The sequence below is a fragment of the Cavia porcellus genome, unplaced genomic scaffold, assembly GCF_034190915.1.
Source record: "Cavia porcellus strain 051 isolate PalLab524CR breed Dunkin Hartley unplaced genomic scaffold, mCavPor4.1 scaffold_23, whole genome shotgun sequence".
NCBI lineage: Eukaryota > Metazoa > Chordata > Mammalia > Rodentia > Caviidae > Cavia > Cavia porcellus.
In genome coordinates this window covers 34,801,701-34,817,989 of record NW_026947506.1, presented here as the reverse complement: position 1 = coordinate 34,817,989, position 16,289 = coordinate 34,801,701, and the positions used below count along the sequence as shown (strand labels likewise).

Below are 16,289 nucleotides of genomic sequence, written 5' to 3'. Positions count from 1 at the left end.
TGTCCAAAGTGTCAAGCCCTGGGGCAAATGTCACATCTTTCTCTAGAGGCCTTTCAGGGAGCCCCCTCCCCACTCAGCCCTGGCTCACAGTGGATTCACAGAGGCCCTGAGCGTGTCTGTGCCTGGCCCATCCTCCAGCCCTACCCACCTCGGCCTGCACAGCGACATCTGGGTGCCTGTTGAATGCTCCCCTCAAGGCTGAGCTCCCTGGGCCAGAGGCTGGCAAATTCCTTGTCTAAATCGCTCCATACCGAGCAGGGCTGGGCATGGAGAAAACATTTAGGGCCAGTGTTGGATGAGCGAGTGAAATGGGCTGGGCACAGGGGTAGGCGAACAGTCAGACAGAGGAATGGATGAAAGGACTGGGTGGAAGCCTGAGCCCAGCAATGACTCTCAGACCCGATGACTCTTCTCTTTGCAGAAGTGACTGTCATTTCTGGGAGCCCAGGTTCCCACCCACCCACGCCATATCCATCCTGTCCTTAAGAGGACAGCCCATCTTACGGAGGAAGAGCTTGAGGTCGCAGCCGTACCTTTCGCACAGTGAAGAAGGCCTTCGGAGCCAAGACTCTGACCTCTTCCGCCTCCACCCAGCCTGGAGCCCCCTTCCACTGCCCCTGGGCACAGGGTCATGACTGGGGCGGGGGCCTGTGCCTGGTGCCTACTTGCGGCTGCCACACAAGCTAGCCATTCTTGGGAAGACAAAGACCATTAGGGCCGGGTGACTCTGGTGTCTGCAGGGTGCGTGTCTGGCCTCTGCAGGACCTCAGTAAGTGGGTCCTCGTAGTCAGGCTCTGTGCCTGGGACCTGCAAATCAGCTTAGCCCCAGCCATCCCCTCAACCCAGCTGGCTCCAAGCACAGTCACAGGAAGAGGCTCAGCTGGCAGGTTTGGGTCTGCCCTCCTAGTGTGGACAAGTCCATGCCCCAGTGCGGAGACCCTCTCCCTGCTGTCCCTGCTGGACTCCTGAGGCTTAAGAGCGGCCCTTGGAGGCTTGTGTAAGGGGTACCGGTACTTTTCCCAGCAGGGTGGCCAAGCTCAGTCATAAGCAGGTGGCCTCCAACAGGCTGTCTATCCTCCTATCCATCCATCCATCCACCCACCCATCCATCTGTCCATCCATCCATCCATCCATTCATCCATTCATCCATCCATCCGTCTATCCATCCGTCTATCCATCTAGGCATCCAACTCTCCACCTGTCTGTTTACCTATTTATCCACCCACGTGTCTATCTATCCATCCTTCCAACTATCTGTCCAACCATTCCTCCATTAATCTGTCCTTCCATCCATCTATCCATCTGTCTACCCCCGCCATGTATCACTCATCCAGGGTTTACTGGGTGCTTCCTTTGTGTCAGACACAGTGTAACTTGTGTTCTGCCCTCATGAAGGCAGATGGTAAACAGGCAGTTACAGCCCCAGGTGGCTGGTACTGATCCAGGGATGACCTAGGGAATAGAGGACTTTCTGGAAGAGGCAGCTCTTGGCTGGCTTACAGCATTCCCAAGTCAGGGTACCCCTGAGAGCCTTTCCTAGTCACCGAGGCCAAGTCAGACTGGCCCTAAAAGCCCAGCCACTCTGTCCATGCCAGGGCCCAGGGTCCAGACCTAAGGGTCAGGCTGCCAGTGGGAAGGCAGTTGATTTATGCCTGCAGAGCACCATCCCAAGCCAACTTGGTGGGCAGGGCAGGAAGGGCAGGAACCACATCACCATTATAGCCAAGTGGAATCTTGAGCCCACAGGGAGAGACGGGAACTGGCCCAAGACCACACAGAGTGGGCAGCAGCAAGGGCGCAGGACAGGCAGGCGTCTGGGACCAAGTGGGCCTCTGATCACAGCAAGAGGTTGCCTATCCCAGCCTTCCAATGCAACCATGGGAATCACCCCAACCCCCCGCCTAGAAGTCCTGGTACTTAGCTTCCACCAGGCCCTGTCCCTCTCATCCTCCTGCAGTGATGCTCACCCACAGGCTTTAGACTGAGCCACTCTGGCCAGGCTACTGTCCCCTAGGGGTCTGTAGGTACCTGGTGCTCCCTCCTATCGGCCTGCAGTCTGGCATTCCTAGCTTGTCCAGCAACCAGTCTCACATTCCTGCCTGGATGTGCAGCCAGGGACCCTACCTTCCCTCTCTGGGCTGGGCTGTGGGCCGGGGGAGGCAGGTTTCCAGGACATTGAGTGGAACCACTGGACAGAGCAGTGATAGGCCTGTGGGCTGCCTCGGATGACTTCCTGCGTAGTTAATGGCTCACCCATTAGGTCTCCACAGATCTTCCCAGGACACCACTGGGGGAAGATGGCAGCCAGTCCCAAGCGCTCCAAGGTCACAGACCCCAGGTTGAGCCTGTAGGCGAAGGGGCTCTGAATTCAGTGGGGACACAACACCCTCCCGAGCCTGGAGGGGGCCCTGGGGCCACAGGAAAGCCACAGGGTGAGAATGTAGCTCAGGGGTAGGGCCTTTGCGTACCAAGAGAAAGGTCCTGGATTCAGTTACCAGCTAGCAAAATAAGTCATCTCCATATTACAGGTGGGGAAATTGAGGCTCATAGGAGTGGAGCGAGGTTACTGTCCAAGGTCGGTTGAAAGGTGGCCACTCTGGGATGGGAAGGCAAGAAGCAGTTCCTGAAGAGAGCCTTGGGATCCAGGAGGAAGGGGAGCACCTCAGGCTGGAGCTGAGCCTGGAGAAGGGGCAGAGGTGGCCAGGCACCCTCCTCCAGTTTTCAGACCCCAAGGAGTTACCATGAAATTTCATTCTCCTGACAGCAAATAAATAGAATCACTCTTACCAAGGCCTGCAGCCCCCACAAGAAAGCTGCAAGTTTTATCCTGCTGTTTCCAAAATAGTGGCCACGGTTGGGTCCCCCTCTCCCTGAAGCCTGGCTGCAGGGATTCCTTTGGTAAAGATGCTCCCCCTCTGAGCCTCAGCTTGTGCTCTGTACAATGGGTACATTGCTCCCAGCCTGGCATTTGAAAGCCACAGTGGCCAGAGAGCCAGGAGCATGGAGACCTGGGGTTAAGGGGCTCAAGCAAATCCTACCCTCTGATTTGAAGGATTCCGTCATGTAGTTGTGGGTAGAATGGCTGCTCCCTGTTCCCTCTTGGCAGTCTGCAGAATATTTGGCCCCCAGGGCTGCCCACTGACTCTCCATGCCTTTGAGTTGATTCCAAGTCCAGGGCACAGATGTCAGGGCCCAGCATGCTTGGGCTGTTGGGGAATGAGGGAAGTTGTAGAAGCAGCAAGGAACAGGGCTGGGACTCCTAAAAAGTATGTGAACACCAGGTCAGGACTTTGAATCCACCGGCAAGGGGAAGCCACGGACTTGATCTCTCTGTGCACAGCCTATGGGAGAGGGGGGATGTAATCAGAGCTGCTTGGTTACCGCAAGGAGAGTAAATAGGGCAGGCAGGTTGGGCACAGGAAGATCAGGGTGCAGGGTGCCAAGTGGTCCAGGGGAGAGAGGACTGGGCGGAGAAGGCTCAGACTCCAAATGGCTGAGAAGCACAATGGTGGCGATTGGTTGTGGGGGTGAGGAAGTGGGGCAAAGACGCTGAGCCTGAGGCTGGCGCTGGCTGGCACTTGGGGAGCCCCCTTCCAAAGGCCCGCGGTTATGGGAGGCTTCAGGGCTGGGGTCAGGCTGATGGGAAGGAGTTTATGGCAGGAGGTGAGGCTATGGGAGACTTGTCACTTTTGGGCACAGCTAGCACCATCTGCTCACAGACATCTGCCTGCCTGAGGTGCTGTCTGCTAATTACCTGGGACCCTCCGGAAGAGGCCTGGGAACCACCGCCCCTACCCTACCTCTACGGGGGCAGAGCAAACGGGCCACAACCTCTCTGTGGGGGTGGAGAGACGTCCATTTCGGGAGTCTTCCTACAGCCCTACTATGGCCAGGGTCTGGTCCCTGGCCCCTCAAGCCAGGATTCCTTCAGTTTGCCACTGTCCTGCCTCTTTGACACGCAGGGGAGGGTCCATAACTGAGCAAAGAGATTTGTGCTGTGGACATATAGGGGGCCAGTGGGCAAGATGGTTGGGGGGTGGGCCGTGGGAGGCATGGTGGGTGCACAGGGTCTCCTTAGTGTGGGCGCAGGACCTCGGCGCAGCCAAGCGGAGAGCCACCCCCTCTTGGAAGAGAAGGGAAAGGGGCTCAGACCCTGTGCCCACTCAGGGGGACCCTGGGCCACTTCCGGCCCCGTAGTGCCTTACCCGCTCCAGGAGCGCATTCCTGCCGCCACCGCTCGTGCAGGGGGTCGGCCCGGGCCCGTGGGAAGCGCCAGGGTTGGGGGCCATGTGCTGGAAGGCGGGGCAGAGCGGTGCACAGCTGGGTCACATCTGACCCAAGCGAGGAGGGACCAAATGGGACAGAAGGCGGCCTTTCATCCCTCGAGGGAAAGGGCGGCCTTAACTTCTTGCCACTGGGTGCTTAAGAACTTCGGGGGACACAGCACTCAAGGAAGTAGCCGGGCGAGGGGAGGAGTTTGGGACAGGTGTTCTCGCTGGAACGAGGGGATAGACTTCTGTCTGTCCCGTTGCCTTGTCCCGGGAGGAGGAAGCTGGGCTCCGGAGGGAAGTCAGGACATCCCCTGCGGGGAGCCAGAGCCGGAGCTGAGTCCCAACACCCAGCCCAGACGCGGAGGGCGCGCCCTTGCGCGTGCCAGTCGCCGAGTGCGGCCCAGGCCTAGGTGTCCCCTTTTGGCGCATCCGGCGCGGGCCCGGCCCGAGCCCCAACCACTCCCCTCCCCCCTGGTGGCTCCCGGGGACGAACCCGGGCAGGGCGGGGCGTGCACGTGTGCCGGCTGGAGGGGCGACCGAGGTTCCCAGCCCCCCGCAGCGGCCCCACGTGGGCGATGCTCCGCCCCCTGAGGGCCAGAGCCAATCAGCATGCAGAGGCGTGACCGGGAGCGGGGTTTAAGAGCGCTGGGGCCGGGTGGCGCGCTGTTAGACGGCGCGGGACCCAGAAGTTGGGTAGTTCGTGCGCTCGCCGGCCGCGCCCACCATGCTCAAGCGCTGCGGCCGGCGATTACTGCTAGGACTGGCGGGCGCGCTGCTCGCTTGCCTTCTGGTGCTCACCGCTGACCCACCACCCGCTGCGGTGCCCGCCGAGCGCGGCCGGCGCGCGCTGCACAGCTTAGTGCCCCCAGCGCTTGGTTTGGAGGCAGCGGCGGCGCCCCGAGTGCTAGCCCGTGAGGTGCACAGCCTGTCCGAGTACTTCAGCCTGCTGACTCGCGCGCGCAGGGACGCGGGCCCGCCGCCCGATGGCAACCCCCGTCCCGCCGACGGCCACCCGCGGACCCCGGCCGAGCCACTGGTCCCCCGCGATGTCTTCATCGCGGTCAAGACCACCAGGAAGTTTCATCGTGCGCGCCTAGACCTGTTGCTGGAAACTTGGATCTCGCGCCACAAGGAGATGGTGAGTCCCGGCGGTCTGGCCAGGCAGGTGGGGTGGGGCGCGCGCCGTCTTGTCCAGCGGCGGGGGGAGTTCCCGCTGGGGGCCAGCTACATCCTGTCACCTACGTTGCTGCCCGGTGCCACCGATTCAGCTCCTTTGAGCCCTGTTTACCTCCTGAGGCCACTATCCCTACAGTTTTGGAAATGTTGGGTGAGGGGACATCTCCGCCAGGCTCCAGAGGCCCGGGGGCCACACCGACCCTACAGCAGTCTTTGCGTTTGGGGTTGGTGCTTGGGATGTTGCTCTCCAAAGTGCAGATAGCAGTGGGCCTTTATTTTCCCCAAACGTCCCCATCATATTCTGCTCCAGCCCATTGAGAGACACCCTCTCCCCGCCCACCCCTCACCCCCACCCCAGTCAACCCTTCCGGGGAGGAAGGCACATGTCTTGGAAGTGAAGGGAGAGTGTGGGACTTCTGCGTAAGGCACTGGGTCCCTTACCCATTTTAGTTTGCTGTGGTGTGGGGTCAAGGCACTGCTGGCAGGTGGGCCCTGGGAAGTGTATGCTGAAAGAAAGACGGTGGGTTTGGGGGTCTGTGGAGATCTGCTCTCCTCCTGCTGGAGACCCTGAGGCCTCATCTTTGCGCTTCACTCCTCCAGTTGGGCATCACGTTCCTAGACGGAATGAAGACACACCCCACTTTGAAATCGCCCCTGAGGCTACAGTAGAACGGTTGGGCTGGGGCGGGAAGGGGCAGAGGGCGGAGCCTATAGGAGCAGTGGGGAAGCCGCCCCAGGTCTGATGGCTCAGGGGTATCTAGGGTCACAATGGGATCCCCCCACGAATCCCACATCCCTAACCCCGGAATCAGGCCCCCAGACCCAGGGGTTCTAGCCTCATTTTGAGCCTTTTGTGGCAAAGTGGGGGTTAGGATACAAGGCCTGCTGATCTCTGGAATGGGGCTGGGGAGCAGTGTCCTATCTGGTCCTGGCTGGAGAACCCCATGGCAGCCTCCTGGGAACCATGCATCCCTTCCCAGAGGCTTAGGAGGCCGGTGGAAGGGGTTGTGAGGGGCCCATGGGTTTTGTTTGGTGACTGTGGCCTTTAGGATTGCCAGCACTGGTCGGCTCTGACACTGGCCCCATAGGCAAGGTAACAAAGCCCCTTTCTCCTGGGAGAAAGGCGTCAGGCATTTTGTGTGCAGCTCTGTGCTTCATGAGAAGCACAGCTGCCTTGCTGGCTGCTCAGGTTGCCTGGCAATGAGGGGGCCTGCCCCTCACCCCTGATAACTCTAGTGGGACACCCCCTACCCCAGCACTTGGCCTTCCTTCTGTGTGACCTAAGACAGCATTCAGCCCTCTCTGGGCTGCCACCAACCAGCTCTGATCACCTCTTATCCTGGAGTTTGGAGCTTTTTCCAGCAGACAGGATGTGGTCAGGGGGTCTTAGTTCTCTCAGCTGGGTTGAATAATCTTGAGCAAACCCAGGGCTTCTCTGACTCAGGTTTTGAATCTCTACAATGGGAAAAACATTGCCTTCCCAACAAAGTGTTTTAAAAAGAGGGCCAGCAAAAGTTGGAGGCCTCGGGGGCACCATATCCAATACCTACTAGGTATTGAGGGTCGGGGCCATCATTGTCCTGGACCTTGATGACCCTGCTGAAAGGTTGCCCCATTAGGAAAGGTTTAATCTGCTTCCACCATCAGCTCAGATGCGCACAGCAAGCACAGCCCGTCTTTTGTGGGCAGGGGTCTCTTGAACTTGTACTGCAGAGCCTGTTTTCCTAGCCTGTGCCATGCAACTCAGGCGTAGTTTCAGTGGGGGACATTAGAGAGGCTGTGAGGTCCAACGGGCATTTGCCTGCAGGGGTACGGTGGCTAGGCTTTTTGATAGAGGTGCCCTCTGCACCTCATTGAGTCAGGAGTGTCTTGGAAGGGCAATCTGGGAATCTGGGGCTTGAGCCCTAGGCCCCAGCGACTGTGCTAGAAGGTTCTCACGGCTGGAAAGGTGGGGGTTGGGGTGCTGGTCAGCAAGGCTTTGAAGTCAGGGTGAAGAACCTGCTCCAGGCCTGCTGCTCCTCCCCCACCTCCCAGGAGCATGCCAGACAGCAGGAGCTGCCACCACAGCAGCCACAGTGGTTGGGGAGAACTTGGCATCCTGTGTTTCTTTGAATCAAGGCTCTAGGAACAATGCCACTTCCTATGGGTGCCTTCCCCGCAGTCCTCATCCAGTCCTGCTGCGCTCTCTACCCTGATTCTCCTCCTTCAGGAAATTGGGGGGGGTATAGATTCCTAGGAGGCCCTAAGTAAGGTGTGACCATGGCCTCGGTTTCCCCGATTGTGTACTTGGGGTGGTGATGGTGACGGTTCCGGAAAGGGACAGTCTGTCCTCAGTACTTTGCTCAACATAGATGAGCACTATTGAGCCCATTTGCAGAGGCAGAAGCTACAGCTGCAGCCCCTGCTCTTTTTCTCCTGGTGACTGTGTTGGAGAGATGGAGGCTGGACACCCAGGTCCTCCCTGTGCTTCTCCAGGAGGCCTCCCACTCCCGAGCTGAACAAAAGTGACTTTACTCTCCTGTAGCCCTGGGCTGGGTTTTTAGGGTACCACCAACGTGAGGAACAACAAGCCTCACTTGATCTCATTAAGAAAGCATTTTCCTTTTAATACAGTGGCGCACCAGAGGTCTACACAACTGGCCTTCTCCGCCTCCCAAGGCTTTCCTGGGCTGAGGGCTGGGGCTTGTGTCTGTGCAGTCCAGGGTGTCTGCCCAGCCCTGGAAAGGGAGGTTGGATTCATGAAGAAGGCATAAATGGCATCAGTATATCCTTGAGCTTGGGGCCTGCAACCTGCACCCCAGGAGCTTCACCCAAGGGTGTGTCCAGGCCCAAGGTCCTGCTGGACCAGGAGCTAGGACTGTCCAGGTATATGAGGTTGCTGCCTTCTGGCCCGCAGGCCCACAAGCGCTGGAGCCTCCCTTGGAGCTGTGTGTACACAAAAGGAAATTAAGGCTTGGTGGGTATGGGAGCCCCCCACTGTCTGCTCACAGCACCCCCGCCCGCCCCAGGCTGGCGCTCAGTCCTGTGGGGCATGGCAGGCGGCACGCGCTGGGCGGGGCCCGCAGAGGAAGGCACATACCTCCCCGTGTGCCGACGGGCCCAGGCCGGCACCGGCAGCTCCTCACCCCACCCCAGCGGCCCCCTCCTCTTCTGCAGAGCAATCCTGGCAGGGTGCAGGATGGCTGTGTGCCGGCACAGGTGGAGCTTTGCTGTGGCCTTGGGCAGGGCACAGTCCTCTGCCAATGAGCCATTACCTTGCCTGAACAACAGGAGGGGGGCCTCAACTGGGGGTTGGGGTGGGGTGAGGAGGCCCTTTCCTGCCACCACCACATTGACCAACACTATCTCACAGAACCTTGGGGACAGCTTTGGCAGAGGGTAACCTGTCACACTAGTCACACACTGGGGAACCCGCTCAATGGCACAGCCTTGGGCTGCAGTGCTGGTGGCCACACCCCTGCCAAGGACCTCTTGCCCAGCCTGGCCCAGTTAACCAAGCCAGCTGTATGGTAATGACACATGGCCACTCCTGCTTAACTCTCCTCCAAGTTAAGGCCTCCTGCACCCCTGCCCAGGACAAAGCCAGCCGACAATGCCTGGTGGTTCATCCTCCCTCTGGGCCCTTTGTCTGCCAGGGCTTGCAGAGAGTCCTTTGTCCCCGACCCAAGTGACTCCCCTCCCCTCCCGTCCCTTACCCCAGGTGCTGGTGAGGAGGAGCCCTTTACCTGGTGGGACACCCACCTGGCTCGTGCCTCCCAGCTGCCTAGGGGACCTTGGGCCCAGCTGTCAGGGTTAGAGAGTGAGGCCCCATCCAGCTGCCACTCACCCTGGGTACTTGAGCACTGTTTCTTGCAGGAGGGGAAAGCGGTACAGGCAGAGGGGCAGAGGTGGGGAGGGGATGTCCAGAGCTGCAGCTGCAACTCCAGGGGACCCAGCACTGCCCACCCTCCCCACCGTGGCCCAGGGTCAGACACTAAGTTGCAGCTCAGGGTCGTGTCTTTGCTTCCAGACATTCATCTTCACCGACTGGGAGGATGAAGTGCTGGCCAGGCACACGGGTGAGCCCTGGGCTTGGGGGACTTGGGGCAAGGAGTGGGTGCCTTCTTTCAGAGCAAATGTCCATCCTTCCTCTTCTACAGGGGCCCAAGAGGCCCCTGAGAGGCCAGGGACCTAGGGGTTAGGAGGGCAGTTTAGTCAAGGGTTTGCTCAAGGCTGGGCCCCACCACGGGGGGGAGGGGGTGGCAATTCTCATGCAAAGGAGGCCCTGTCAGCCCCCAAGGTTCCTTTGAGCCTGGCCATCAGCAACAGGTGGTGGGTGCTGGGAAAAAGCTGGCTGAATGGGCAGGGGCGCCCTGGGGAGGGGGCGGGCTGAGGGAGGGTCCATGGGCCTTAGCCTTGCACTAGGGTGAAGGAGGTACCTGGGGGGCGCTGCTGGTGCCCAGGCCCTCACAGCACCCCCACCCCTGCAGGCAATGTGGTCAACAACTGCTCAGCTGCTCACAGCCGCCAGGCACTGTCCTGTAAGATGGCTGTGGAGTATGACCACTTCATTGAGTCCGGGAGGAAGTGAATTGGCCCCAGGAGCTCTCCTGCCCTGCCCACACCCACCAGCACCTTCCCGTCTGAAGGTGCCCTCCTCATGGCTTTGCCTTGCCCTCAGATGGTTCTGCCATGTGGATGATGACAACTACGTCAACCTGTGCGCCCTGCTGAGGCTGCTGGCCAGCTACCCGCACACCCAGGACATCTACATTGGCAAGCCCAGCCTGGACAGGCCCATCCAGGCCACCGAGCGTGTCAGTGAGAACAGGGTGGTGAGTTCCATGAGCCTGGGGTGGGTTGGGGCTGGTCTCTATCCTGTCCTTCGACCTCACGACAATTTCCTGTCCCCAGCGTCCTGTTCACTTCTGGTTTGCCACTGGTGGGGCTGGCTTCTGCATTAGCCGAGGGCTGGCGCTGAAAATGAGCCCATGGGCCAGGTGAGTACGCTGTGGAACTGCGGGGCCTGCCTTGGTTAGTCCTCCCTGCAGTGGGGTCCTGGCCTGTGTGTTGGCTCTGCCTGCCTCCTGCCCTCTCCTTCCCCAGGATTCAGGGGCAGCTGCACTCAGGGCCACTTCTTCCACAGCAGCCCTGCCCAGAACAGGCACCAGGGGCAGTACACGCCATGTCCCATTGGACAGGGCCTCTTCCTCTGTTAGAAACCGCCACGCACACTCAGAACCAAGGAGCCTCAGAACTGGTGTGGAGGAGGAAGTGGCACCAGGGCAGGAGACTCAGCATGTTCTTCACCCTGCCCCGCAGACGCGTCTGCCTCTTCTCTGCCTGGTCTGTGTTGCCTCCCAGGCCAACCCAGGTTGTGCATGATCTCAGCAGCCTGGGAGGCTGAAGCAGGAGTGATAGATCACAAATCTGAACCCAACCCGGGCAATTTAGTGACTTAGGAAGAATCTGTCTCAAAAAAAAAAAAAAATTAAAAAGGGCTGGTGATGTAGTTCAGTGCTAACTAAGGTGCTAAGTTCAATCCCCAGAACCACAAATAAATCAAGGAAGTCAGGGAGAGCCCCATTACTGGCTGCCACTGGGCCAGGGTCTCCGCCAGTGCCATCCCTTCCTCTTCCACCTTTGGGGGATCCCATGTACTCTGGGCCTTTCATTCAGAGTCAGTAGATACTCCGCTGCAGCCCCCACTCTGGACTCCATTCCTCCATTCCTGAGCAGCCAGTCAGGGTGTCACCCTGTCTAGGGCCCAGGCACTGTTGGGCCCCTCCAGCATCACCTGACCCTTCCCACACAGGTGACCCTGAGCTATGGCATGTTTGAAAACAAGCGGAATGCTGTCTATGTGAAGGGCCCCTTCTCAGTGGAGGCTGACCCATCCAGGTGAGGAGACTGGGCCCCAGCAGGACCACGGCTACTGTCTTTGGCTCTTTTCTTGGGGGTGGGGGGTTCTTAGGTGCTGCAGGACTGCAAATGGCACTTGGCACTGTGCCCTACATGGACCAGCCCTCCACTCTGTCCCTGCAGGTTCCGCTCCATCCACTGTCACCCATACCCAAACATATCCTGGTGTCCCCGCACCACCATCTTCTAGCAGCCATGGCTGAGACCCGTGTCCCTGGTGCCCCTGGTATCCAGAGGACCCAGGGACCTCTGTTGTATCACCCTGGCCTTGGCTCTAAGGCCCCCAGGGCCTCACTCCTGTGTGTGTGTTTCACTTGCTCACCAGGCAGCAGGCTGCCAACCAGTTCTGCTTCTTGAGGAGCTGGCAGGAGGACCCCACAACCTGTGGTTCCCTCTGGGAAGCTCTGTGTTGTCATGAGGTTTGGATCTCTGTTGCTCGGGACTTCTCTGTGAGGATATGGGTGCCCCTCCTAACTGAGCATGGGCCCTGGAGTCTTGAGCTGGGCTTGAGGTGGGGGAAGCTGGTTTGGGGGTGAGGCCTGCACCCCTCCTGAGAGTTCAGGCACTGCATGTGGCTCTGAGTAACAGGAGCCACTGCCTATCCCAGTGACCCCAGGAGTCCCCTGGTGATTGTGCAGTTAGTGAACAGCCCTCTTGGGCTGGGGCCTTCCCAGTCCCCTGAGATACTGCTGTCTCCCCTGATTGGGGGAGCAGAGCAGAGCATTTTTTTTTGTTCTCCAAAGTAACAGTGTGTGTGTGTGGGGGGGGGTTCCCTGCCCTCCCCAGCCTGGGCCTCATCAGAAATGGTAGCTGGTGGGGAGGGTTTTGGGAGGGACACAGACCGGCAGCCTCAGGCCTTTCCTGTCCCAGGGAGAAGCTCAGTAGGGAAGTTGCTCCTGTCAGAAGGGGAAGCCAGCTGAGGAAAGGCCCTAGTTGGGCAGGCCCCTCAGGGTGAGGAAGGGGCTCTTGAGCCACCCAGGCATGAGAGGAACTGTGTCCCCCCTCAGGCAGGTTCCCAGGATGGCTCCCCCACCCCCCCACACACTGGCATCCCAGGCTGGGGCCCGTCAGGAGTCCTGGCTGGCTCCTTCCAAAACTGCCCACCATTTGTGAAACTCGGAAGTAAAACTACAGGTTGCTGGGTCCTCAAGGAGGGGGAAAGACAGCCTCCCACCTCAGCTTCCACTTTCCAGGTGAGTTGGGTGGGAGGGGTGTGTGCCGTGGCCTGCAGTCTGGGGTATACAGACTTCCCCTGGGGTCCCCAAAGCTGACATCCTGGAGGACGCATCTCTTGTCTGCAGTGGGAAGGCTTTGTGAAGTGGGGAGAGCTGGGCATTCCCCTTGGCATGGACCAGGGAAAGGTGAAGCGGGGGCACTGGCTGGAGGCCTGGAAGGCTGGTAGGCAGGATGGCAGTGGAGCCGGGATCCCAGGTCCTCCTGCCGCACCTCCTCCACTCCAAGTAGCAAGCAGGTGGCAGACCAGGCCTGCTGGGTGGCTTCTCCAAGCCCCTTCTCTGGACCTGTCAGAGGGAAGCAGGGGTTCAGGCCTAGACCCCGCCCCTGTGAGTGAGACAAAGTGGCTAGACCCCTGCCACCCAGAGGACCATCTGCCACCCCAGACCAGCCTTACTGGGCATTCTTGGAGGTGACCCCTCCTAAGTCTACTTTCTGAGCCCAGCACCAGCCTCCCCAGAAGGCACTTGGGGCATTCTCAGGAGGGACTCAGGGTCCAGGAGTCCCCTCACCTGGACCCCTAGAGGTTGCCCAGAATAAAGGGGGCCCAGAGTTGTAGCTGTTCCCCCCCAGATAGCCTAGCACCCAGTTCCCAGCCTCTACACCCGCACTACAACCAGTCACAGTCCTTGGGCGCCGTCTGGCGGCAACGGTGGCATCTCCTGTCTGAATCCTGCCATTTCTGAAACTGGCCTGGACCTAGGTGTGCAGGCCAAGGGGAGGAAAGAAGTGACCACTACAGCTTGCATTTGCTCTTCGCAGCCACTCTACACCGTTTCAATGACACGGAGCATATTTACCTGCATCTGCCATGCGGAATGGGGAGTGCTTAGCCTTGGAGCAGAACCAGCGGCCCTAGGGAGCCCGACTCTTCCTGCAGTCTTAAACCAGAGGTGCCTGACAGCGTCCTCACAGGGGGACCGTGCCCTCCTCTCCAGCAGGCTGCCTGCCAGCTGAGCGGCACAGCACCTCTGGGTCCCTGTGGGGATGCTGATTGCCGGACTCCAGGGCTGGGACCCGGTGGAGTTCTCCCACCCCCGCTGCCAATTACCCCCGAGGACCCAGCGCCCCCTGCTGGCACCTACCGGTCCCTGCACCTCTCCGGTTTTCAATCCTTGCTCCCCTGGAGTATTCACAGGCTCCTTGCTGAGAGATTTTAAGTCCTGGCTCCTGGCTCCTGGCTCCTGGCTCCTGGCTCCTGGCTCCTGGCTCCTGCACACCTTGTCCCATCCAGCCTTGAGTCCTGGCGTAGCCGCTCTCCCCCTTCCACCCCGCCCCCACAGCCTCCGCCCTCCCTGCCGCCCCATCTGCTCTGCCTCCACCTGCTGGCCAGCCCTCCAGGTGTCCCCTGACCTTAAGGAGTCTTTCACTCCCATCACCCCTGCCACGGTTTGTTCTCGCCTGGCTGAAATCTCAGGCACTGCAGGCTTGAGCTCACCTTCCACTCCCACTGCTGCTTATGTCTCCCGTGGGCCAGGCTAGCACCCGGGACCTGGTCACAGGAGCCGGCCGCCTGCTCTAGGGGCTCCATGTGACTGGAGAAAAATGACTACTGCCCCCGGCTAGTCTCATTTTGTTCCAGACTCTGGACCCCAGGGGGCCCTCAGTAGTGCTTCCCAACCCCTCTCCTGCACGCCTACCCCCTCTCCAGTCTCTGACCACCTTGCTGCCTATTTCACCGGCCTGTGCCAACCCACCGCCCAGCCCCCATGCCAGGGATGGTCACATGTGTCTGTAGCCAGGCCTCCCCTGGCTCCCAGCCCTCCTTGACTCCTGAAGAAATCCTGTTCGGGTGGGGTGCCACACACGTATAATCCCAGCAGGTGAAGTGGAAGGATTGAAAAGCCTGGGCGATTTAGCAAGACCTTGTGTCAGAAGTGGATGGGGTGCGAGGGGCTGCGGAAGTAGCTCAGTGTAAAGGTCCTGAGGTCAAACCACAGTGCTGGAGAAAACATAGTTTACCAATTACTTTTCCCCTGCTCCCGGACAGTCGCTTTCTTTTCTGTGCTGGGCAGGCCCCATCAGCCCTACCAGTGAGCACTCATCTCCCACCTTCACACACACACACACACACACACGCACGCACGCACGCACACACACAGCCCCTCTCTGCCCTGCCCCGCAAACAGCGTCACTGTTTCTCTGCTTTGTAGCTCACTTCCTCAGAAGGCTGGTTGCCTGTCTTCTAGTTGCTCCCCGTCCCGCTACTCTGCTGTTGGGCTTCGTCAGCCCTGTCTGGGGCCACTCAGCATCCAGGTCACTGAATCTGCCATCGCTGACCATCAGTCTCATTTGACGTGTGCTTCATTCCCCTTGACGTGCTGTCCTCACATGGCACCCAGCACACCTTCACCCGAGCTTCCTCCAGACACCAACAGGGCTCTTCCCTGAGCCCTCATCCCTGCATGCTGATGTCAGAAGACCTCTGACTCAGTATGGGCACAGCTGGACCTCTGGCCTGCTGGGCTGTCAAACCCGTGCCCTCAGTTTATGACAATCCTGCCCCAACTGCTTGACCCAAACCCCACCTCCTTAGCTGCCCTGCCAGGAAGAGCTGTTAGCAGTACCTTCCTTCCAGAATCCAGCCCCCGATTGTCACTCCCAGCTCTGCCCCAGCCCTGCTGCCATCGACTTTGACCTGCACCATGGCAGGAGCCTCCTAACTGGTGTCAGTGATTCTGCTCTGTCCCCTTCCCCCTCAGCAGCCAGGATGATCCTGTTAAAATGGATATCACTCTGCTCAGACCTGCCATAGCTCCCTCAAGATAAATGTCAAAGTCCTCACAAGACCCACAAGCTCTTTGTAATCCTCCAACTCCTAGCTACTCTCCCTCTCACTCTCTCCTCTTCTATTTTAGTAGCCACTTCTATTTTAGTCAAAACACCTCAGCAGGCTTTGCTTCAGGGCTTTGCACTGGCTGTTCTGTCTGCCTGGAACCATAGCTCTAAGGCAAGCTTCCATGGTGGATAGAACTTAACAGCCCCCAAAAACATTCATCCTATTCCAGGAACTTGTGATTGTGTGACTTTACATGGCAAAAGGAATGTTGAGAATACTGTAGATTAATCAGTAGGCTGGATGGAACCACAAGGAGCCTGCACCAAAAGAGGGAGGCAAGGGGGGACGGGCATTGTCAGAATGACACATCCAGGGTATATGCTGCTGACTTTGAGGACGGAGGCAAAGGCTCAGGGGCAAGGAATGTGGGCACCTCTGGAAGCTGGAAAGGGCAGGAGGCCACCTTCCTAGGCTTTTTCCCCTGGAGGCCCCAGAAGAGGCAGCACAGCCCTATGAACACCTTGAGTCAGAGCTCAAAGGAGCTTCTGACCTCCAGAACTGTATGGTAATACAGCTGCTTTAAACCAGCTGAGTTCATAGAGAGCTGTAGCAGCAGCAGTGAGACTTCACGTGAGCCCTGACCTCCAGTCTCTTTGGTACCTCCACAGGTACAGAGAGGCTTCCCTGACTGTCAAAAGCTTGCCTGCCTTGCCTGCCTCCCCACCCCAAAGAGCCCCATCTACCCAGCAACCCACCATCTTCACTGAGGTCACAGCCCTCACCCAGGCCTGGTGCCTTCCTAGGGCTCATCAGGTCTTCTCCCTGACTCCTCAGTTCTGTTGGTCTGTCCCCACCCAGCTGAGTCCCCTGCCTCACCCTACAAGTGGCCCAGAGCGAGAGGCCTTCCCAACAAACTCAGAAGTCACCTG

The 16,289-nt window shown here is 59.2% G+C and overlaps 1 protein-coding gene across 1 annotated transcript; it reads left to right on the top strand.

The window, feature by feature from the left end:
• Nucleotides 1–4,628: 4,628 nt before the first annotated feature.
• Nucleotides 4,629–11,506, top strand: LOC100722901 (beta-1,3-N-acetylglucosaminyltransferase lunatic fringe-like). Its single transcript, XM_023565185.2, has 7 exons — nt 4,629–5,409; nt 9,457–9,505; nt 9,917–10,013; nt 10,108–10,261; nt 10,341–10,426; nt 11,242–11,327; nt 11,472–11,506. Exons 1-6 carry the CDS (start codon nt 4,996–4,998, stop codon nt 11,243–11,245), a joined length of 804 nt encoding a protein of 267 aa, XP_023420953.2. The 5' UTR covers nt 4,629–4,995; the 3' UTR covers nt 11,246–11,327; nt 11,472–11,506.
• Nucleotides 11,507–16,289: the final 4,783 nt, after the last annotated feature.

Excerpts from the sequence above, each read along its gene's own strand:
- LOC100722901 (XM_023565185.2), top strand. The coding sequence starts at position 4,996 with ATGCTCAAGCGCTGCGGCCGGCGATTACTGCTAGGACTGGCGGGCGCG. Across the intron at positions 9,506-9,916 it reads AGTGCTGGCCAGGCACACGG|GCAATGTGGTCAACAACTGC; the intron begins GTGAGCCCTGGG and ends CCACCCCTGCAG. Across the intron at positions 10,262-10,340 it reads GTGTCAGTGAGAACAGGGTG|CGTCCTGTTCACTTCTGGTT; the intron begins GTGAGTTCCATG and ends TCCTGTCCCCAG.